The following is a 24,502-nucleotide window of genomic DNA, read 5'->3' as shown; positions in this document are numbered from 1 at the left end:
ACGATATTGAGGTCACGATAACGATACGATACGATATTATAGCAGTATTTTTTTAACAACCTTGAATGAGGAACATATGACTGGAAAAAAAAACAAAATACAAAACAATGCTGTGCTTTTGCCCTATTGTTACAGTTTGTAACGCTTTATAACTGTTTAAGTTTTAAAGAGAAAGCCAGGCCAACCATTTTCCACAAACTGAACTAAAATTAAATAAATAAATAAATAAAAGTAAATAAATACATACAATTTTACATCATAAAAAATATTGATTCATGTTCACCTTATAAGTGTAAGAGATTCATTTTTGTTAAGAAGGTTATTTTGGTAATTCAGGGTTCAGTATTTTATAAATATATTCTTTATATTCTGATGTAAATCAGGGACTATAATGACACTAGTCAGTTAATCTGTAGTTGTTAATACGTTTTAGATTGGGCGGAGTGATACAGCACTAGGTGCTGTGTTGATGTTCTAAAATCCTACACTGTTGAGGGACATTAAAGTACACTGGAACTCAGCAGAAGTTGTCCCCGTGTTTATCCTACTCACGACCCGAAAAAGGTTTAATTTAATAAGGTAAGGCTTAACTCTACACCAGCCTTACATAAGTAAAAGTTTAGAGCTCAAAACTAGTTTCTTCTGAGCGGAGGAAGATTTTGGTCCGCGCGGTCGCGGTCGGATGCGCGTTACTAGTCAACACAATAGATTAATATTAATAACCCAATATCGCGATACACTTTGTCACCTCCACGACACGTATTGTGACATTTTTGTATCGCGAAATTTCGTGACACGATATATTGTTACACCCCTAGATGCAATACACCACACTGTGCAGACTGTATAAAAATAACTGCAAAACTGCAAAGGGACTGTGGCAGGGTGGAGGAGCTGCAGCCACTCAGGCTGATTAGGGCACAGGTGGGCCCAATCAGCCTCTCCACTCTGCCAGCCTTCATAAGGCATGGCTGCCCAGCAGCAAGGGGCTGAGGAGCTGGGTGAAGGTGCTTCTGCACATGTTGGCGGTGTTTTGTGAAGAATAAAAAGGGTCTGCACGAAACTCCGTGTCTCTCCATCCTTCGGTCGGCCCCGGTAGCACTCGCCCTGCTACATCTGGCGCCCAACGTGGGGCGCGAAGGATGGAGGAGAGAGGCATGGAGCGGGCCCTGGACACGCTCGCCCGGGCCATGGCGGGCATGACGGCCGCCTTCCGGGACCAGGGCGAGCGGCAGCTGGCCGCCATAGAAGCCCTGGTGGCCGCGGGGCGACCCACCCCTGCACCCCGTCTGAGGGCCGCCGCAGCAACGTGGGAGGAGCTGGCGGCGCCGCAGCTGAGAGGCCGGGAGGCAGAAGCTGCGGGCCGCCAAGCGACGGCTCCCGAGGCGGCGGGACCCGCGGAGCGACCCATCCCTGCACCCCGTCTGAGGTTCGCCGCGGCAGCGCTGGTGGCGCTGCAGCCGACCGGCCGTGAGGCAGTGGCTTCAGGCCGCCAGGCGACGGCTCCCGGGACGGAGGCGGAGGCGGAGGCGGAGTTGGCGGGGAAGGTGGCTTCGGAGGCGCAGCCACCAGCGACGGGGGGTCCCGCAGAGACGGGGCCGGACCTGCGGCCAGAGCAGAGTGTGGGGGAAGAGGCGGTCCTGGAGGCGGACCAGCAGCCCGCGCAGGGCTGTGTCGCGGAGGTGAAGGAGGCAGTCGTGCGCGCACCGGGTGGCCCGAGGCCACCATGGGCCCGGCCCCGAGCGCATCCTCCACGGCGGGCGGGCCGACGCCGGGGGCGACCACCCCGACCGTTCTGCGGCTCAGGCCGACGCCGGGGGCGACCACCCGACCAGGAAGCCCGGAGGGTTCCTCTCCCGCTCCGAGGGGGGGGGGAGTAGGCTTGGCCGGACGGACCCCGGCTCGAGGTTGGCGTTGGGGGTGTGTGGCAGGGTGGAGGAGCTGCAGCCACTCAGGCTGATTAGGGCACAGGTGGGCCCAATCAGCCTCTCCACTCTGCCAGCCTTCATAAGGCATGGCTGCCCAGCAGCAAGGGGCTGAGGAGCTGGGTGAAGGTGCTTCTGCACGTGTTGGCGGTGTTTTGTGAAGAATAAAAAGGGTCTGCACGAAACTCCGTGTCTCTCCATCCTTCGGTCGGCCCCGGTAGCACTCGCCCTGCTACAGGGACAAATCCCCTGTGGTGACAATATTTGCTGGAGCTCTATGCCATGACCTGAATGCCCTGTCAAGCTCAAGGAAAAGCTTGTATATGTCTGAATTCATCAATGATTTCTGGATATGGATGCATGAGATTCTAGATAGGAGGCTCGACTTTGTAACACCATTTTCTGTTAATGTGATAAGAGTCCTCCTCTCCTGCTTTTCCCATCCCTCCTTCTGTCCTGTTTCTACAGTACGGTATCTTGTTACTTAGCTCAACAGCTTTGTCCAGAAGAGGCAAGTGGAGCCATGATTTTGTGAGCGTCAGAACACTGCGTCATTGCGAAATTGACTTGGCTATTTCATATTTAACGCTAGTTTGACCTGATGGATAAATTAGTGACAACAACGAAGCCTAAAGCTGGAGATTGTAATGTTCCAGCTCAGCCTAAAGTTACTCCTTCCAAGTTTCATCAACCGTAAACACATGTAGCTAATAACCCAGTCAGGAATTGGTTAATAAGGTGATATAAGCAGAATAAAACACATTCAAAAGTTATTAGAAGCCAGGCTTAAAACTTGACGCATTAAAAAAAAAAGGGAAAAAATAAGAATTCCAAGCGGGGATCCCTGCTCTGTTTTTCTCTCATCCAAGGATCCCTGGGCTAAATAAACTCTTTTATATGGATATTGATATTGAAACAAAAATACCACAAAGTAACACTACTGTATCATCGTAATCTCAAAGTGAGTCTTCCTGATGGCATTAACATTAAGAGTAGCAACTAATCAATATGACATTGAACCGTTGGCTCCTCCTCTTCCTGTTGGAACTCGCAGCAGCAGCAGCAGCAGCGCACGTGTGAGTGCACGCGGGGGCGATTTTCTCCGTCGCGCCAGCGGCGACAGCCCCAGCCACCACCAGTGACTCCGACCGGCGGCGGTTCCGCCTTGCGGCGGTTCCGACCACCAGAGGCTCCGACCGGCGGAGGTTCCGACCTCCAGAGGCTCCGACCGGCGGCGGTTCCGTCCTGCGGCGGTTCCGACCTCCAGAGGCTCCAGCCAGCGGCGGTTCCGACCACCAGAGGCTCCGACCGGCGGAGGTTCCGACCTCCAGAGGCTCCGACTGGCGGCGGTTCCGTCCTGCGGCGGTTCCGACCTCCAGAGGCTCCGACCAGCGGCGATTCCGACCATCTGAGGCTCCGACCGGCGGAGGTTCCGTCCTGCGGCGGTTCCGACCTCCAGAGGCTCCAGCCAGCGGCGGTTCCGACCGGCGGAGGTTCCGTCCTGCGGCGGTTCCGACCTCCAGAGGCTCCGACCAGCGGCGGTTCCGACCTCCAGAGGCTCCGACCGGCGGAGGTTCCGTCCTGCGGCGGTTCCGACCACCAGAGGCTCCGACCAGCGGCGGTTCCGACCACCAGAGGCTCCGACCAGCGGCGGTTCCGACCACCAGAGGCTCCAACCGGCGGCGGCTCCGACCACCAGAGGCTCCAACCGGCGGCGGCTCCGACCACCAGAGGCTCCGACCAGCGGCGGTTCCGACCCACGGCGGTTCTGACCCACGGCGGTTCTGACCCACGGCAGTTCTGACCCACGGCGGTTCTGACCCACGGCGGTTCCGACCAACGGCAGTTCCGACCAACGGCAGTTCTGACCAACGGCAGTTCCGACCAACGGCAGTTCCGACCAACGGCGGTTCCGACCACCAGAGGCTCCGACCAGCGGCGGTTCTGACCCACGGCGGTTCTGACCCACGGCGGCTCTGACCCACGGCGGTTCTGACCCACGGCGGCTCTGACCCACGGCGGTTCTGACCCACGGCGGTTCCGACCAACGGCAGTTCCGACCAACGGCAGTTCCGACCAACGGCAGTTCCGACCAACGGCAGTTCCGACCAACGGCAGTTCCGACCAACGGCAGTTCCGACCAACGGCAGTTCCGACCAACGGCAACCAGGCCCAGGCCCAGGCCTTGCAGCAGTTTAGCCACCAGGCCACGCCCTGCAGTTGCTTCTAAATTGAAATTGCGGCTTTTGGTGGCAAGATGGCCACTAAGGAAATTAAAAAAGACATTGAGGAATTGAAGAATGCTGTGAGCATGATGACTGAAGAACTGGCAAATATAGCCAACCAGCAACGTTCAATACTAAATCTGATGAATGAAATTAAAGAGCTCAAGAAACAGAATGAGGAGCAAAAGAGCAAAATTAATTTCCTTGAGAACCGAGTATCGGACTTAGAACAGTACTCGAGAATGAACAATGTCATTATAACTGGTCTGTCGATCAAGCCACGATCTTATGCCAAGGCCCTGAAAGGAGTGCAACAAGACGACACTGATGAACATGATGAATCAACAGAGGCACAGGTAACAACTTTCCTTCATGACAATGACATCTCTATAAACAGGGTGGACATTGAAGCATGTCACATTATACCATCAAAGGTCCAAAAAGGCAAACAAGTTGTCATTGTCCGTTTTGCTAACAGAAAGAACAAAACTGACCTGCTTAAGCAGGGCAGGAAATTGAAGGGCACAAATGTGTATATTAACGAGCATCTCACTAAAGTAAATGCTGATATAGCAAAACAAGCACGGTTCCTGAAAAAGAAGGGGAAAATTCAGTCCACGTGGACTGCAAATTGCAAGGTGTTCGTTAAATTAAATGGTAGTCCTGAACAGGCCAAAGTGATATGTATTAGGAGCACTGAGCAGCTGGATAAGTTATGTAACCATTAGTTCAAATATGTTCATGATTCTGAATAACCTAGTGAATAGGTAGTAATGTTTAGTTTAGATATTTTTAAATGTTCTTTTTGTTTGTTTTGCTATTGTTCTCATCTTTACCACAAACATGTCTGATAACATAAATGATTTTCAGTATATTGAGCATCTCAACCTGGGACAAAACTTAATAGAATATGAACAGGATATAGATCCAGAATATAATCTTTTTAAAAATATAAACACCAGTTGCTGTTATTATACAGAGAAGCAGTTTAACAATAATATTACTATTGAACATGGGATACATATTATTCATTTCAACAGCAGAAGTTTATATACAAACTTCCAAAGTATAAAAGAATATTTATCACAGTTCAAAACGCATTTTAATATTATCGCCGTCTCAGAAACATGGCTTAACGAAGGAAGAGGCACAGATTTTGTTTTGCAGGGATATGAGCTGAATTACATTAGTAGAGAAAGCAAAGTTGGAGGAGGTGTGGCTCTATTTGTTGATAAAGGCCTCAGATATAAGGTTGTGAACAATATGTCGGTTACCATTGATGATGTAATGGAGTGCATTACTATTGAAATATGCATGGAAAAAAAGAAAAATGTAATTGTCAGTTGTGTGTATAGGAAACCTGGGTCAAACATTGGAATCTTTATAGAAAATATGGAAAAGGTGTTCACTAAAGAAAAGCAAAAAGTCAAATATGTCTGTGGGGATTTTAACATTGACTTGTTGAATCCCAGCAGGCATAAAATGACAGATGACTTTGTTGAGGCAATGTACAGTATGGGTTTATTTCCAACAATCATAAAACCAACCAGAATAACATCCCACTCAGCCACTTTGATTGACAACATTTTTACAAACAATATGGACAATACTGTAAGCGGAGTATTAGTTAATGATATTAGTGATCACCTGCCTGTCTTTGTGATTCATGAATGTAGCTACAAAAGGAACTGGTCGTGTAAAGAAGTTGAGTACAGGAGAGTAAGATCTGAGGAATCGATAACAGCATTTAGAAATGACTTAATGAATTATAATTGGAAAGTACTTTGTGAAGAAACTGATGTTAACAAAGCGTATGAATTATTTTTAGACATATTCAAAAATGCATATGACAAAAACTGTCCAATCAAACAATGTACTAGTAACAAAAAGTATTCTGAAAACCCCTGGATGACGAAGGGACTGCAAAATGCCTGTAAGAAAAAGAATACTCTGTATAGGCATTTTATAAAATATAGAACAAAAGAGGCGGAGGTTAAATATAAGAAATATAAAAACAAATTAACTAATATTATGAGGGTATGTAAGAAGGATTATTATAATAAATTATTGGATAATAATAAAAATAACATAAAAAGTACATGGACTATATTAAATAATATTATTAGAAAAAAACAAAACAAACCAGACTACCCTGAATGGTTTACGGACAAAGACATAACAATTACTAATAGGAATGAAGTGGTTGATAGATTTAACAATTTCTTTGTTAATGTGGGTCCTGAACTGGCCAAAGAAATAAAAAACTCCGGGAAGAAATTTGCTGAGGAAAAATGGGTGGAGAGAAATCCAAACTCAATCATACTGGGAACTGTAGAAAGTAAGGAAATTATAGATATTGTAAATAAGTGTACAAGTAAGACATCAAAAGATTGGAATGATATTGATATGTTTCTTGTAAAGAAAATAATACATGGAATTGTGAAACCGCTAACTCACTTATGTAATTTATCATTCAAAACAGGAACATTTCCAGAAAAAATGAAAGTGGCTAAAGTAATTCCGTTGTATAAAGATGGTGACAAACACCTGTTCACCAACTATAGACCTGTATCCTTGCTTTCTCAGTTCTCAAAAATAATCGAAAAACTTTTTGTTACAAGACTGGATAATTTCATTGAAAAAAACAATATATTAATGGACAGTCAGTATGGGTTTAGGTCGGGCAGATCAACTTCCATGGCATTAATTGAGTTGGTAGAGGAAATAACAAACTGTATAGAGGATAAGAAATATGCTATGGGAATATTTGTTGACCTAAAAAAAGCATTTGACACAATTGATCATGAGATACTACTAAAAAAACTGGAGCGGCATGGCATAAGAGGGGTTGCATCTGATTGGATTAAGAGCTACATTAAAAACAGGCGTCAATTTGTGCAGATGGGTCAGCATAAGTCAAAGAGTCTTAATATTACCTGTGGTGTCCCACAAGGGTCAGTCTTAGGCCCAAAACTTTTTATTTTGTATATCAATGATATTTGTAAAGTTTCAAAGGTACTTAAGTTTGTTGTATTTGCGGATGACACAAATATTTTTTGTTCTGGAGAAGACTTGCCGCAGCTCGTGGAAGTGGTCACGAATGAATTGGTTAAATTAAAATGTTGGTTTGATACAAATAAGTTATCATTGAATTTGAAGAAAACTAAATTTATGTTATTTGGAAATCGTAAAATGAATGAAGATGTTCAAATAGAAATGAATAATGTTGTATTAGAAAGAGTTTATGAAAACACATTTTTGGGTGTCTTAATAGACCACAAGTTATGCTGGAAGGCCCACATTAGGTATCTGTGTTCTAAAATGGCAAGGAGTATTGGAGTGCTGAATAAATGTAGACACATCTTGAACCAAACAACACTATACAATCTGTACTGTGCACTCATATTACCATATCTGATCTATTGTGTTGAAATCTGGGGTAATACTTACAAGAGCACCTTACAAAGGATATGCACATTGCAAAAAAGAGCAGTAAGGATAATAAATCATGCTGGGTATCTCGATCACACCAATCCTCTATTTCTTAAATTACAGACTTTGAAATTTATGGACTTAGTGAAAATTAGAACAGCAATAATAATGTTCAAAGCAAGAAATAATTCACTGCCGGAAAACATTCAAAAAATGTTTCAAGCTAATGAAGGACAATATAGTCTGAGAGGAAAATTACATTTTAAACAACCATGTGTACGCACTACTCTTAAAACTATGTGCATATCAGTTTGTGGGGTAACTTTGTGGAATGGTCTTGATGATAAAATCAAACATAGTACTAACTCTATACAGTTTAAAAACACATACAAGAAAGCAATTCTTGACAAGTATAATAATGGGGACCTCTAAGGAAAGTAATTCACATTACATATGTATTTCTTTGATTATTATTTTGTTTTATTGTGAATGGAGTATATATGATACAAATATAACTGCCAGCATTCAAGGCTGTTCGTGGATCATTGTAGAGGTGACTGGGAGATGGACTCTGGAATTTAGGATATTGAGGAGACCGGTTCAATTATGATTATAATTACGGATATTGCTTATTGGTTGTTTGTGTTGTATTTATTTATTTTTTGTTATATTTTTTTTTCTTTTAACTTTATTTAATTTTTATAGTTTATATATGATATTGTGAGGAAGGGACAGGACTAAATAAGCGTTCTGCTTCCTCCTGTTCCCTCTCGAACACATTGTTTTGATTTGTGTTTTACTTTTGAATGAGACTGTTAAATTGTTTTGCTTTTATTTTTTTTTTTTTATTCTGATGCTTTTAATTTGATTGGGTTTTGTTGTGTTCGAGACAAAGCCAATAAATAAATAAATAAATAAAAAAAAAAAAAACATTACTCTGAAAATAACATTTATGTTGTGTGGTGCTTTCCTCTTATTTTCCAGAGTTCGTAGCGGCATGGTTCAGTACGCTGCTGTTATACAACGGCTGTTTTCTCAAACTCTCTCTGCCTGGACACCTCAACCTGAAACCAGCGTGGGGCAGCAGAGAGCTTACAGGTAGGGGACAGGCTTCTACAATGTTGGATTAACTGATGATTGCTATAGTTGTCACCAAGAGTTTCACTGTTGTAGGGGAAAGAAGAATCCACAAACACCTAGGGGTTTTGTAGAAGTTTACAAAATTATATCTGTGTCCAATTGTGAGGAAGGAAATGAGCTGAGCATCTACACATCAAAACTTGATAAGAAAATAAAATTTGATCAGTGATCTGACAATGAGTAAAAGTAGCAATTGCTAGTTTTTACATAAATTCTTTACATAAAAATGTCAAATGTTCTCAGCTAATTTTGCCATGGACTCTTGTTGGGTGTTTGGTGGGTTGGATGAGTGCAGTTTGAAGAAACAATACATATTGGTAATTTAACTATTTATCCATTTGACAAACAGGAGCCTCAGTCGTATGGAACGCCAATTCATTAAAAATTAAATAATTACATTATGAAATATTCAGTTGAATACATTAATATGACAATGAAATAAATACAAAATTAATTAATAAAATCTTTATTTTTTTTAAATGACAACTTTTTTATTTCATGACAAATTATTATAACATCTAAAATGTGCAGTAGACTAGCCCTGGAGTCTGAGTGTGTATATATATATATATATATATATATATATATATATAGCAGGGTGCGTGTGCACCCTGGGGGCGGAGCAGCCGCCGGGCTGCCACTGCTCAGCCGGCTGTTCCGTGTTTCAGTTTGTTCTATCTTCCTTAATTATACAAACTGGATGGTTGAGTATTACCCTTACTCACAGGGAACTTTATTAAACACTCAACGTAACTCACAGTACAACGTGGTCTCATCGCGGGTGCATCGGCTGCACATGTGCAGTTCTTCACCTGAAGCCGTCCGTGTGAAACAACATAGACGGTCCCATTGTTGCATTCCGGTTAGCCGCTAGTCGGCTAAGCTAAGCGTGGTGGTGGGAGGAGAGTGATGACGGAGGCAGGGCAGAATCACGTCTTACTTGTCCTAGACAATAGAAAGCAGCACTAAAATGCAATGCCAAGTGTAAAACGGTGATCTCTATAGTTCGTTCAAGAATGAGCTGAGCATCTACACATCAAAACTTGATAAGAAAGCAGGTATGTGATATGTGATCTCTATAGTCAGCACTGTTAGGAGACTGTTTGTAATGAGTGATGAGAAACGGAAAACAACTTGAAGAGCAGCACTGTACATAATGTGATAATTCACTTGTGTTTTTTTCCACCTCTTCCTTGGTCCTGCAGCTTGGTGAGGGTATCTGTGTACCGAACATTAGAATTGTGGGTTCAAGTGGGTGGAGCCTCTGCCAGCATCCTCCAGGGAACCCCCGGCCACGCAGAACTGCTGTTCAGCCACCTGCTGGGTGACATCACACCAGGGGCAGATTCCATTAAGGTAAAAATGTAGAAAATATCTTGAAACTGACTTGTTACCTGCTATGTAAAATGGCCATTTCAAATAGCAGGTAAATAGCAGGTTAATTTGGTACTGCTTGTGTCCTCCTGCTCTTGTCCAGCTCCGGGCAGGGCTGTGCGTGGACGTGGTTCCCGGAGGGAAACCCGGCCCTCGGAGGACGAAGCAGCTGGTGATGGCAGATGCAGTGGGGCCGTCACTTCTGAGTAAAGGAGAGCTTCTGTCCAATCAAGATACATGTGTTTCAGCTCTTAGAGGTGAGAAGACACTTCATTTTGTATATATCCAACCTCCTTTCTTTTTTTCTCTCCCTCTGCTTTCCATTAATTTGGTCTGAAAAGATTGTTTTTCCTCTTTTTTCTTTTTTTAACATACAGCACTGAGACAGATCATCCAGACCAGTGGTACGCTGCTAAAGGAAGATGTGCACAAGGTAATGTTAACTACATATCAAAAATGTTAATTTGGTTTATTAACCCCAAGAAATGTTCACTCTTACCGAGAGCAAACCATTGGTAAACTATGTTTGAAATGAACATTTATTGCATTTACTTTGAAAACCCTATTTCCATCTTCATAACCCTTTGCTATTTTACAATGCAATGTAAGTGCAGTTGCTTAACCCTTGTGCTGTCTTTGGGTCAAGGAAGGAGGGAGGGAAGAAGGGAGGAAGGAAGGGTGAAAAGAAGGAAGGAAGGAAGAAAAGAAGGGAGGAAAAAAGGATGGAAGGAAGGGTGAAAAGAAGGAAAGAAGGGAGAAAAGAAGGAAGGAAGGGTGAAAAGAAGGGTGAGAAGAAGGGAGGAAAGAAGGAAGGGTGAAAAGAAGGGAGGAAGGAAGGAAAGAAGGGAGAAATGAAGGGAGAAAAGAAGGATGGAAGGAAGGGTGAAAAGAATGGAGGAAGGAAGGGTGAAAAGAAGGAAGGATGGGAGAAAAGAGGAAGGGAAGAAGGAAGGAGAGAGCAGGAGGAAAGAAGGAAGGAGAATTAGGTCATTTTGACCCGAAGACAGTACAAGGGTTAAGCCTGGTTTATGATTCTGAGTTAAACCTACTCCGTAGAGTACGCGGCTACGCAGGAATCTCTCCGTAGCCTACGCCGTAGCCTGACATGCGCCTCCCAAAAAATGTAACTACGCGTCGAGGCGACGCAGACCCAACGCAGACCGAGAGGCTGTGATTGGTTTGCTTGATAGCGACCAGTGTTGGGCAAGTTACATCCAAAATATAATATATATATATATATATATAATTATATATTACTAGTTACTGTCATTTGAAAGTAATTAGTTACATTACAATATTACTATATCTGAATTGTAATGCGTTACACTACTTGTGTATTACTTTTGAGTTACTTTCAACAAAATAGCAAAAAAAGATAAACCTTGTCCCACTGGCAGATTTTTCTACTTATTTCAAGTGAAAATTAACTTGAAACAGGTGAAAATTGTCAAATAAGTTATTTTTCTGGTGTTATTTTTCTGGTGATGACTCTAAATGTTGAAATAGCAGTAAAACCACATTCACTGATGAAATGACATAAGGGATGGAAAGGAGGGATGGCAGTTTTACAGGGGGGATGATTTGGACCGTTTTTATTTCAGGGGGGGATGATTTGGACCGTTTTTATTTCAGGGGGGGATGATTTGGACTGTTTTTATTTCAGGGGGGGATGATTTGGACCGTTTTTATTTCAGGGATGATTTGGACTGTTTTTATTTCAGGGGGGATGATTTGGACCGTTTTTATTTCAGGGGGGGATGATTTGGACTGTTTTTATTTCAGGGGGGGATGATTTGGACTGTTTTTATTTCAGGGGGGGTGCCATCACATCACCCCTCATCCCCCCTCAACTCGAATACTGCTCACACGGAACTCAGAACTTCTTCATAAATAACTCCCAGAGAGAAAAAAAACACCAGCAAGCTAACAAACAAACCAATAAAGCTCTCAGAGTTAACAAAACGAACCAGCAATCAACAACTCGCAGCTGTTTTAACCTCTCCTCCTGATGGGCTGCAGGTGTGGTTTAAGGCTGATTTATGGTTCCGCGTTACACCAACGCAGGCCTTACGCCGTGGGTTACGCGAACTACTGCGTTGTCTACGGCGAAAGCTCTGCGTCGATTTAACGCGGAACCATAAATCCGCTCTCAGAGCGCGACTGACTGTGAGCCCGGCTCGTGCTCCTCGCCGCGCGCAGCTCCTCGCAGACTCCGCGCTCATATATATTTAATAAATGTATAAAGCCCATATATTAATAAAGCCTCACTTGGCCGAGCCCTAACGCTGAGACCATGGTAGATTTAAGTTACACGCGGACACGCCGCACTGTTGACTTTTCCCTGCCGGCTCTGCTCACTGAACAGTCCCCACACAAACAGTGTCCAGCGGCGTTACGTTCCGCTGCGCCGCGTTCCCAACGCTTTTTTCTGTTGTCGGGATGTCTCGCGGACGCGGTGTTGGTGAATTCTTTAAAAAACAACAGCTAAACGGGTTAAAATGCATTGTAACGCGCGTTACTTAGATTGTAACGAGTAAAATATTACCGAAAATTTATTAGTAATGCGTTATATTACTGCGTTACAGCAAATAGTAATACATTACTGTAATTGCGTTACTTTTGTAACGCGTTACCCCCAACACTGATAGCGACGCATTTCCAGTTCCGGTTCTCTCTCGGTCGCCGTTGTTCACTGTGACCGGAAGAGCCGGAAGCTAAACAAAGAATCAACTAGAGACGACGATAACAGTAAAATTGTTGTACCGTAATTTCGCGACCATAAGGCGCACATTTTTTTTTTTTTTTTTTTTTTTTTTTTAAATGTCCCGGGCGCCTTTTGAAACGGTGCGCCGTGTCTATTACCTGAATTACGGTAATGTAAGGCCGGCCACCATGAGAACGGTAAAAAGAGAAGGGGGCGGGTGAAGCCCCCGTGCGACGTGAATGAGACTCCACTGAGCTGATTAATGCGAAACAGATGATGAAAACTTTTAAGGATTTGCTTGATGTGTAAAGTGAAATAAAATACAATCAAACTAAGTTTTGCTCTGCTCTATTTAAATAAGCACACTTGTGTGTGAGTGTTCTGCAACGCGCGTGTGTTTTGCATGTCGGAACCGAGGAAGCACCTGCCGTGGGTTTGCGGGTCCGATCGCCGGTTCCCCGGGGCAGATCCGGCTGAAATGCCGGTGCTCTTTCCCCGGGAGCCCCTTCTAAAAGTCCATGTGGGCTTCTCCGGTCCCGGCTGGTCGGAACCGGTGACATTCCCCGGTTAAAGCCGCGGTGATGTGCGCTGCTGCAGCCGACTTCCTGGTTCCCAAAGCGGTCCGATCGACCTGGTTCCCGGCCGCTTTAAGAGCAGGGATTTCTGGGGTACGTCTTAGGTTGGATCAGCTTCACCCTCCGGAATTTGCAGCCAAATCTGTCGGTTACAAACCCGGTACCGGATCCCGACATGCGCGGGTGTGTTCGCGGCGCGACACACACGCTTACTGGTTTATGTGGTGCTGGCCGGGCGCAGCTGATGGACAGAAACCTATGGTGATTTTTAAAAGAAAAACTTTGCATAAGACGTTTCCAGCCGGAGTCATTATAAGGGCGAATGAAAAGAGGGGGCTGGATGAAGGGATGATGATGATCAAGAAGCTGAGACAGGTCTGGAAATTCGGACTGGCGCAGCTGAATTAACGGAGCTCCTGTCGCATACAACCCGGTACCGGATCCCCGACAGCGCGTGTGTGTGAGCGGGTCCAGCGCGAGGGTCCCGGGACGCAGAACCCGGGACCGCCGCGGGACCAGCGCGGGGGGGGGGGCGGACCGGGACCCGGGACCCGGTCCAGCGCGAGGGAGCAGACGGGGAGCGGGACCCGGGACCGCCGCGGTCGGGATCCGCAGCACAACGGGGTATGAAAAGTTTATTTAGTCTTGTGCTGGCCTGCCACGCTGATGGACAGAAACTGCCGCCGATTGTGATTTTTAAAAGAAAAGCGTTCCCTAAAGAGACTTTTCCAGCCAGAGTGAAATGAAAAGGGCTGGATGGATGAGGAGATGATCAGTGGCTGAGACAGGTTTACGTGCAGCAACCCGGTGGTTTTTTTAAATTCTTTAATGCAGAAACAGAATATGAACCTTTTGAAGGGTTTGATTGATGTGAAAAGTGAAATAAAATATCAAACTAAGTTTTGCTTCCGCTGTATTTTTAGCGCGTGTGTGTTCTGCAGCGCGTGTGTGTGCAGCTCCGTCTCCGTAGACGGCGCCTTTTGGGTCGGTGCGCCGTATGTGTGTTTTAAAACCAAAAATGACACACAAAACTGAGGGTGCGCCTTTCCACACAGTGCGCCATATGGTCGCGAAAATACGGTAATTCAGCCACATTGGAGGGTTTTCCAGCATGAATCGCCTTTTCTTTTCTGCGGAAAAGAATGCAACCCCCTAGCGCTCTGGGGGGGTACTGCACCGCGGAGAAATGGAGTGACGGAGAAGTTTGAAGGGTTCACGGCGGCGTCACGGCAACGGCGTAGGCTCTGGGTTGGTTTAACCCAGAACCTTAAATCAGCCTTTAGATTGTGCAAACAATTTACTAACAGAGTCCGTGGGATTGTTGCCTTTATACAGCCACCAAACTAGGGGATGGGTGAGGGATACAGTTGAAGTCACTGGCCACATTCAACCATAGCAAAACTTGGAATTTCAATCACCTACTTTTGTAGGACTAATGGCTTGCACAGATAAATTACTCAGTACAGTTGCCTGTGTTGCTGCCGTTTTAATCTTCCATGAGATTTCTGTAAAAGGTGACATGATTTTACTATGTGTCATTGTCATGTAACTGCTGACTAATTTATAGGATATTTTCTATTTCAAAATGAAATAAACACTGTGGTTTTCTGCTCTGTGTTAACTTTGTTTCAGCGACTCCATGAAGTGGTGTTGCCACTGTGTGTGCGTTTGCAGCAGCAGCAGTCCAGTAGCAGCGCATATGAATCTGCAGGGGGCATCAGTGGGCAGTTCAGCAGTGCTCTGACTAGGAGAGAGCTGTACAGGTACTAGTTTAACTCGCATCCTTTGTATGAAAACAGTGACATCCTTTCTGATTCTGTGGTCCATCACCACAGAGTTAATTTTAAAGGGTTTGTTGTGGCGATTGTATAAATTGCACAAGGTAAAGTACAGCTCCCTAACAAGCTACAACATCAGTGAGCTCGAGATCACCAAAGTTTATTTTAACTGGTGCGCAATCAGGAGAGTCAAGGTGCAGCACACAGGCTGGACAGTTGAGTCTGAAGCAACATTCAATTCAATTTTATTTATATAGCGTCTAATACAACAAAAGTTGTCTCTAGGCGCTTTCCAGAGACCTAAACCACCGAGCAATTATTACATAAACAAGGGCAGGTAAAAACTCCCCTAGTGGGAGAAAAACCTTAAGCCAAACAGTGGCAAGAAAAACTCCCCTTTAGGAGGGAAGAAACCTGGACCAGGACCAGGCTCATAAGGGGGGACTCTCCTGCTGAAGGCCACACTGGGGGGGTCGGGGACGGCAGGCAGGTGGAAGCAGCAACGGGATGACCGGGGGGGACCGCAGGCTAGCATGCAGCTCCTGAAGCTCCGGCCTGCAAACATGCACAAAAGAGAAAAAAGGGCACAAGAAACTACAGGAACGATGGACAACAATGATGGCTATGAGATATTTATAAAAATGGAAAATGAGAAGAGAAGAAGGGTGATGGTCACCGCCCAGTGGATCATGTCGGTGCCCCCCTGCAGCGTAGCTCTATAGCAGCATATCTACCACAAAGCTATATTTGAGACTAACTATTATAGTTTTGTTCTATAGCTGCAGCTATGACTACTGACTCTAACACACTAGAGTTTACACTACCTAGAGATTTACCAACACCAGCTAGAGGTTTACTAAACACTAACTAGAGGTTTACTAACACTGACTAGAGGTTTACTAACACTAACTAGAGGTTTAGTAACACTAACTAGAGGCTTACTAACACTAACTAGAGGTTTACTAAACACTAACTAGAGGTTTACTAACACCAGCTAGAGGTTTACTAAACACTAACTATAGGCTTTACTAAACAGAAAGGTTTTAAGTTTAGTTTTAAAGGTGGAGGTGGTGTCAGCCTCCTTAACCCAGATTGGAAGTTGGTTCCATAGTAACGGTTCCTGATAGCAGAACGCCCGCCCTCCAAATCTACATTTAGATACTCTAGGAACTACGAGTAAACCTGCACTCTGTGAACGGAGAGCTCTGCCAGGAACATAAGGCACTATCAGGTCTTGCAAATAATGCGGAGCTAAGCCGTTTTGGGCTTTATATGCAAGTAATACAATTTTAAATTGTATTCTGAATTTTACGGGTAACCAATGGAGCGATGCTAACACTGGAGAGACGTGGTCTTTCCTGCTGATTCCTGTCAGTACTCGTGCTGCTGCATTTTGGATCAGCTGGAGCCTATTCAGCAAATTACTTGGACATCCTGCTAACAACACATTACAGTAATCCAGTCTAGAAGATACCAACGCATAAACTAGTTTTTCTGCATCACTCTGCGAGAGGATTTTCCTAATTTTTGCAATATTACGGAGATGGAAAAACGCTATTTTACAAACCTGATTAACATACGGTTTAAACGACAAATCCTGATCAAAAACAACACCAAGGTTTCTCACAGTTGCACTGGAAGAATCGCAACACCATCTAATCCCTTGCTAAGATGCTCTAGACCAAGAATGATAACCTCTGTTTTATCTGTTTTCAGCAAAGTTTTGTTCTCGTTTAGCTTTCATTCAGTGTGACAGCATTCAACCGTGCGTTTTTAAAGGAAATGCAGCCTTTTCTAGTTGTATGTAATCTTTATGTTTTAGTTGAGTAAGATTTTTTGTCTTTTGTTCTAAAGATTACTCCTGGCTCTGGTCCTGAACCCGTCACCGTATTGGCCTCCACCTCTGACCTGTGCTGTGTCTATCTTCAGTAACGGACGCATCGACCACAGCCTCAAGGTAACTATTTAGTGTCAGAAACTTATTGTGTGGTCACAAATATCACAACTGCTTTTAATTACAAATTTTTAGAGTTTTAATTTTTATCAGACAACAAAACACAACAGAAAACGATACTTAAATTAACCCCGCCCCTTCTTCTGATTGGTTGTCCCTATTTTCTGCTATAACTTTTGAATGGTTTGACATAAAGAGTCGTGGGTGGTGTCATCGGACTTAGTTTTGAGTCCTTGACCTTAATTGGTAAAAATTGCACGCGCGAGGGCCCGTTCATCGCTGCTTGCAGCTTTAATTGTTGCATTACATCCTGCATTACAGAAAATCACAATATTCTAATTTTCTGAGACAGTCCTGTATGTTTACATATATGTATATGTATCTGTTGTATATTTATAATTGGACTTTAATAAAGCAAAGGTAAGTTTTATTTGATTAATCGATGGCATATTCGATAGAATGGTTGATTACCAAATGATTTGATAGCTGCAGCTCTAGTGTAGTTAATTAATGACCCTGAACCACACGGAGGTTCATTAACCCCAAACAGAACCAGAACCACCCCAAACACAAGCAGCAGCAAAATGAAAAAGAAAGCATTTTTATTTAAGTTTTTAACAGTTTTTTTTATCCCACCCCCTCTCCTTCCATTCTCTCAGGTTTCTTCATTCTGTGCCGAGGCCCAGACCATCTGCAACTCGATGCTTCATCCACGCACGCCCTCCATCGGCCTCCCTCTACCCCCCCTCACCCTGAAACCCACCAGCATTCCTTCAGTCCTCTCCTCTCAGGGCTCTGCCCCTCGATTAACGTTACCAACCCTCCTAGGAGGTCCTGCCCCCGGTCCTCCCTTCCCTACCCGCCACTCCCTGGGCCTGGGCCCTACGTCTCTGCTGGGATCTCTGGAGAACCACCTCTCCCTGGTTCCAGGACTGCCGGGCCAGGCCCCGACTCCAGGAGACCTGATGCTTCCCCCTCACTCGCACCATCAGCAGGATCCCGCTGGCCTCGGTCCCCCAGAGGGGCAGAGACCCGTGTTTGTCCGCTACGACAAAGAGGAAGCAGATGACGTAGAGATATCGCTGGCGAGCGACTCGGACGACAGCGTGGTCATCGTTCCTCCCGGGATGCTGGACATGGAGAACAAGCAGGACGACACGGCCAACTCTCAAAACATGCTTTCTGCTTCAACCAGCGGGGCTGGGGTCGTGTTGCCAGGTTAGTTAGTTAGTTCGTTTTATTTTGGTCCATTAGTCAATCAAAACACGCACCACAGTAAAGCTGGATATATAAATAAATCAACCTAAAAAGGTGTACACCAGCGGTCGGCAACCCAAAATGTTTTAGATCCATATTGGACCAAAAACACAAAAAACAAACATGTCTGGAACCGCAAAAAATGAAAAGTCTTGTATAAGCCTTAGAATGAAGGAAACACATGCTGCATGATCTATATTAGTTAGAACTGGGGGAAGATTTTTTTTTTTTGTTTTCATTATGCACTTCGAGAAAAAAGTCGAAATGTCGAGAAAAAAGTCGAAATATTGAGAAAAAAGTCAGAATGTAGAGATTGATGTTGAAGTACAATCTGGAGAAAAAAGTCAAAATTTCGAGAAAAAATGTCGAGATTAAAAAGGAAAGGAAAAAGGAAGAAAGAAAGATGAGAAAAAAAACAAGAAGAAAAAAAGGAAAAAAAGAGGAAAAAAGGAAAAAAGAGGCAAAAAAAAGGAAAAAAAAGGTCAAACATTTTTTAAAAAGCTCCAGGAGCCACTACGGCGGCGCTAAAGAGCTGCATGCGGCTCTAGAGCCGCGGGTTGCCGACCCCTGGTCTAGATAGATTGATATATTTTTTTTTGTATTTATTTAGTATTTTGTATTTTATATCTCGAGAAAAAAGTCAAAATGTCGAGAAAAAAGTCAAAATTTCAAGAAGAAAGTCGAAATGTCAAGATTAATGTTGAAGTACAATCTTGAGAAAAAAGTCAAAATGTCGAGAAAAAAGTCAATGTTCAGTAAAAAGTCGAAATGTCGAGAAAAACGTTGAAATGTCGAGAAAAAAGTCAAAATCTTGAGAAAAAAGTCGAAATGTTGAGATTAAAAAAGGAAGAAAAAAAGATAAAAAAAAAGTAAAAAAAAGAAGAAAAAAAGGGAAAAAAAAATTTTTTAAAAAGGAAAAAAAGAGGGAAAAAAAGAGAAAATAAGGAGAAAAAAGAAGAAAAAAAAGAAAAAACAGGAAAAAAAGAAGTAAAAAAGGTCAAACATTTTCTTTAAAGCTCCAGGAGCCACTAGGGCGGCGCTAAAGAGCCGTGGGTTGCCGACCCCTGGTGTAGACTGAAGCCGTAGCTTATGTAATGCCTACCCTTTTTTACAATAGATCACATCACAACAAATCAAAATAAAAAGTATTACAGAGATCAATTACAACAAAAGCATGTGATATAGAGGATTTACAGGAGAAGCTGCTCTTGGTCATAGTTTATATTTATCAATTGCCCTAAGTTTAAAATTTTTTTTGAATTTGTGGATAGATCTACACATTTTTAGCTCATCACAGAGACAGGTAGCTTTGTAGCCATGTATAGGCTATACCAGGGATCAGCAACCTGCGGCTCTTTAGCGCCGCCCTAGTGGCTCCCTGGAGCTTTTTCAAAAATGTTTGACCTTTTTTTTTCCTTTTTTTTCTTCTTTTTCTTCTTTTTTTCTCCTTTTTTCTTCTTTTTTTATTTTTTCTCTTTTTTTCTTCTTTTTCTCCTTTTTTCCCCTATTTTTCTTCCTTTTTTCCTTTATTTCCTTTTTAATCTCAACATTTCGACTTTTTTCTCGAAATTTCGACTTTTTTCTCGACATTTCAACTTTTTTCTCGAGATTGTACTTCAACATTAATCTCGACATTTTGACTGGACTTTTTTCTCAAAATTTCGACATTTTTCTTGACATTTCAACTTTTTTTCTCGACATTTCCTTTTTTTCTCTTTTTTTCTTGTTTTTTTTCTCCTTTTTTCCCCTTTTTTCTTCCTTTTTCCTTTCCTTTCCTTTCAACTTTTTTCTCGAAATTTCGACTTTTTTCTCGACATTTCGACTTTTTTCTCAAAATTTCGACGTTTTTCTTGACATTTCAACTTTTTTCTCGACATTCCGACTTTTTTCTCGAAGCGCATAATGAAAAAAAAAATCTTCCCCCAGTTCCAACTAATTTTGCGGCTGCAGACATATTTGTTTTTTGTATTTTTGGTCCAATACGGCTCTTTCAACATTTTGGGTTGCTGACCCCTGGGCCAAACCTATGATACCATATCTCTCCATTTTTTCCCAGGGGGAGATTCCGTCACCACAGACCCCACCACGGCAGCAGCAGCAGCAACCAACGTAGCATCTTTCCCCGACGACCTCACCACTCCCACCAACCCCATCAACGCCTTCCCTTCCTCCAGCGCCTCGGTGGTTTCCCTGGTTCCATCCTTGAATTCCAGCACGGCCTCCGATCCCCTGGGGGGTCTGGGGGACTCGTTGTCTGGAAAACCTCAGCTCCAGCAGATGCTGATGCAGCCCCCTAACGCGGACCAAACCGCGTCGCTGACGCTGCCGCCGCACCAGGTGCACCAGCTGCAGAACCAGCTGAGTCAGCAGGGACGCAGTCTCCAACACCCGCCCGCACCGGCCAGCAACGAAGAGTCCACCATCATCAACATCAACAGCACCGACGAGGAGGAGGAAGACGAGGACGATATGGACGACGATGAAGAGCTGGAAGAAGAGGAAGAGGAGGAAGACGGGCTGGATGAGGACGAAGAAGACGAGGAGGAAGAAGAAGAAGGGAGCGATGAGTTTTACGTCGGGGAGGAGTACGAGGACTTTGAAGAAGAGGGTGAAGAACTTGAGGAAGAAGAAGAGGAGGATGGAGACATGCCGCCACTGGAGGGGGCGGAGGAGAAGTCAGGAGATGTGGAGATAGAAGAGGGGAACGTGATCCCAGCAGCGGCGGCGGACGGGGAAGGGATGGCTGGGTGTAGTGGGGATGGAGATACAGAAGGAGGGATAGAGGAAGTTCAGACCAGCAGGACTCTGTTGAAGGTGCAGGAGGTGGAGAGCATAGGAGTGTTGGAGGAGGAGCAGGAGGGGGAAGGAGAGGAGGATGAGAATGAAAGCATGGACGATCCCACCATGCCACAGATCCTGTGTGTGACTGGGGGAGCGCTGGAGGAGAGGGTGGAAACCAGTGACGAGGGGGCCGGGCCGGTCCGGGCCCTTCAACAGGATATGAGCTTATGGGAACAAGGGGCCAAGGAAATAGAGATGGAATTTGCTGCAGAGAAACACACAGCCAGTCAAAGTCAGCAGGTAGGTGCCTGTAAATCATTTAGACCAGAACATTGTAGGGCTTTTCTATGGGTTGTCCAGATCGAGTGACTGAGCAATCTCTACAACTTCAAATACCGTATTTTCTGGACTACAAGCCGCACCTGCATATAAGCTGCATCCGCTCTATTTAAAAAAAAAAGATATGCAAGCCGCAGATATTTCTGTTGTTAGATTAGATATTTACTACATGTACAGAACCATTTTGAACTGTAAATGATGTACATGTTTGTACCTAAATAGATCCTTTCCTACACTGCAAAAACTCAAAATCTTAACAAGAATATTTGTCTTATTTCTAGTTAAAATGTCTAATTTTTAGTAAAAAAACAATCTCATTACACTTAAAACAAGACTCATCACTGGAAAAAACAACAATTTTCACCTGTTTCAAGTAGATTTTCACTTAAAATAAGTAGAAAAATCTGCATGTGAAACAAGATTTTTTTTGCTTGTAATGAGAAGATAAATCTTGTTCCACTGGCAGATTTTTCTACTTATTTCAAGTGAAAATGGACTTGAAACAGGTGAAAATTGTCAAATAAGTTATTTTTCTGGTGATGACTGTAAATGTTGAAATAGCAGTTCAGGGGGGGATGATTTGGACCGTTTTTATTTCAGGGGGGGATGATTTGGACCGTTTTTATTTCGGGGGGGGATGCCGTCCCCCCTCATCCCCCCTCAACTCCAGTATTGGTTGTCCGGACTGTGACTGAGAAATCTCTACAACTTCATACATTCAAGGCCTTTTCGGGTTGGACCAGGTGGTTTTATCTACGGTTATAAAGGAACTCTGGTGTGAAAGATCCAGGACCTTGATTTTACCCAGCTATGGATGGATTTGCATGTTTTAACTTAAAAAGGCTTTCATGGACATTTGGATCGAGCACTTAAGCCTAATCTCATCATATCATGATAATAAAGAATTTCTATTCTATTCTAAACAACTATTATAGCAATATTAATAAGTTAAATACACTAACGTGATCCACATTGCTACCTTCTTTGTATCTCCTTTTTTTTGTTTGTTTTTAATTATGATGTATGACGGAGTATTAGGGCCAAACTAAGACAAAAAAAATGGAAATTACGAGAATAAAGTAATAAAAATATGAGAATAAAGTTGTAAAATTACGAGAATAAAGTCGTAATATTACGAGAATAAAGTCGTAATATTAAATATATTATAAATATATAAATATAACTTCACAAGATGCTCAATACTCATTTTAACACAGGGAGAAGAGTTCTCATAAATTATATTCTCATAATATTACGACTTTATTCTCAAAATATTACGACTTTATTCTCGTAATGTTACAACTTTAGTCTCGTATCGTGTCTCGTTTGGCCCTAATACTCCGTCGTAATGATGGGTTTTAAAAGCACTAAATTGTTGTTTTTTGTGGTTCACTTACAATCTAGCCAGCTATCTCACCAGCTGCCACTTCACCTGACTTCTTTTCTTTTTCTTTTTGTTTGAACTCAGCAGGTGCCGGTGACTGAACCTGCACAGGAAGACGGTGTGAGAGATCAGAATCCATCCAGTCATCAGGACCAACACGCAGCAACCGCAGATCAGGAAGTTTCAGTGGAGGAAAACACTGAAGAGTCAGGGCAGACAAGTGCTAATGAGAGGGATGCTAACAAAGCAGAACAATCTAAGACTGAAGAAGGACAGGGAGGGGAAAATGATGGAGAAGAAAGAAAAGGAATAAAGAGAAAGAGAGGTGATGGGCCGAGAGATCAAGAAGCTGAAAAAAGCACTGAGAAGAAAAAGGTAAACGAAAACACGACCATTAAGTTCACATTACACCAGTTTTACAATCGCTGCATTATCTCCCCGTACGCTTCAGAATCCATTTTAAGGTTCTTTTACTTGTTTTTAAGTGTCTTAACGGCCTTGGCCCTTCTTATCTCAGATCTGCTTTTACCATATCCCCCTGAGATCCTCCGGTACAGGGGCCGGATTCACCTCAAGAAATGTCTTAAGATCTAAAATTAAGAAGTTCATAAGAAAGTTCTTAAGTGCAATTCCTCAAGAACTGTCATTTCTTACGAATTTCTTATTTTTCCTACTTAAGAACTTCTTAAGATATGGCTGTATCTGAAATGGCATACTAAGTACTACATGCTGCATACTGCATCAGTATGTACTGTATACTGCATACTAAATGAAGGATTCAGTAGCCGCTCCAGCAGACCGTTCACACAGCAGTAGCAGCCAAGTATCCCAGAATTATATTATATTATTATTTATAATGAAAAAGCTGATATTAGAGTCTTACCTTTTCACAGAAGAAATTTTAAGACAGGTCAAGGTTGTCTTAAAGTTAAGAAAAAAGTCAAGAACAAATGTGAGAACTTTTATTTCAAGAATACCATTTATTACGTTTTTTCTTAAGAAGAAACTTAAGAAGAAAGTTGAGAAAATACTTCAGAACTTTTTTGGAGAATATGACTTCTTCTCTTTTTTCTTCTTAAGACTGAACTTAAGAAAAAAATGACACTTAAGAAGATTGTTTTTCTTAAGAATGTTTTGTGAATCCGGCCCCAGGTCTTTTATCTGTTCCCAAAGTTAGAACCAAAACCTTTGGTGAAGCTTCATTTCACTTTTATGGCCCACGCCTGTGGAACAGCCTGCCGGAGGAACTCAGGGCTGCAGGGCTCAGGGGTGCCGGGGGGCCTCAGAGTCTGTCCATGCTTTTAAAGGCCGGCTCAAAACTCACCTTTTTAAATTATTTTTCCTATGTCATTTTATTGCTATTAATTTCCCCTTAAAGGTTTCATTAATTATTTATTTATTTTCTTATTTACTTATTTCTACTGCCTTGTCCATAAGTTATCTTTTATATTAACATTAATTTATGTTGTTTTTAGTATTTTTTACACTTTAGTTTAGTTATTGTCTTAGTTCTCAGCTCCAGTGTTTTCCTCATGGGGCCCCCCACGCTGGGAGCTTGGTCTGCCTATGGGGGGCTGTCCTCGATAGTTGGGGGTGCTACTGTCCTGGATAGTTGGGGGTCCTGCTGTCCTGGA

General features: G+C 43.3%; 1 protein-coding gene across 2 annotated transcripts in view; it reads left to right on the top strand.

The window, feature by feature from the left end:
* pelp1 (proline, glutamate and leucine rich protein 1) overlaps positions 1 to 24,502 on the top strand; it is a 40,575-nt gene that overhangs the window by 15,204 nt on the left and 869 nt on the right. Inside the window, exons 11-19 of one of the 2 annotated variants that reach the window (XM_061709667.1) lie at positions 8,567 to 8,680; positions 9,928 to 10,078; positions 10,200 to 10,353; positions 10,474 to 10,529; positions 15,008 to 15,138; positions 17,008 to 17,110; positions 17,767 to 18,325; positions 20,421 to 21,445; positions 22,956 to 23,243. In XM_061709667.1, coding sequence (XP_061565651.1) covers positions 8,567 to 8,680; positions 9,928 to 10,078; positions 10,200 to 10,353; positions 10,474 to 10,529; positions 15,008 to 15,138; positions 17,008 to 17,110; positions 17,767 to 18,325; positions 20,421 to 21,445; positions 22,956 to 23,243 — 2,581 coding nt within the window. Of the gene's footprint in view, positions 1 to 8,566; positions 8,681 to 9,927; positions 10,079 to 10,199; positions 10,354 to 10,473; positions 10,530 to 15,007; positions 15,139 to 17,007; positions 17,111 to 17,766; positions 18,326 to 20,420; positions 21,446 to 22,952; positions 23,244 to 24,502 lie in introns of both variants that reach the window. The other variant, XM_061709666.1, reaches the window with a different exon arrangement.

Source organism: Cololabis saira, chromosome 20 (assembly GCF_033807715.1).
Source record: "Cololabis saira isolate AMF1-May2022 chromosome 20, fColSai1.1, whole genome shotgun sequence".
In the NCBI taxonomy this organism is placed as follows: Eukaryota; Metazoa; Chordata; class Actinopteri; order Beloniformes; family Belonidae; genus Cololabis; species Cololabis saira.
Note: the sequence above shows the minus strand (reverse complement) of the source record. Positions and strands in the feature narration are given on the sequence as shown.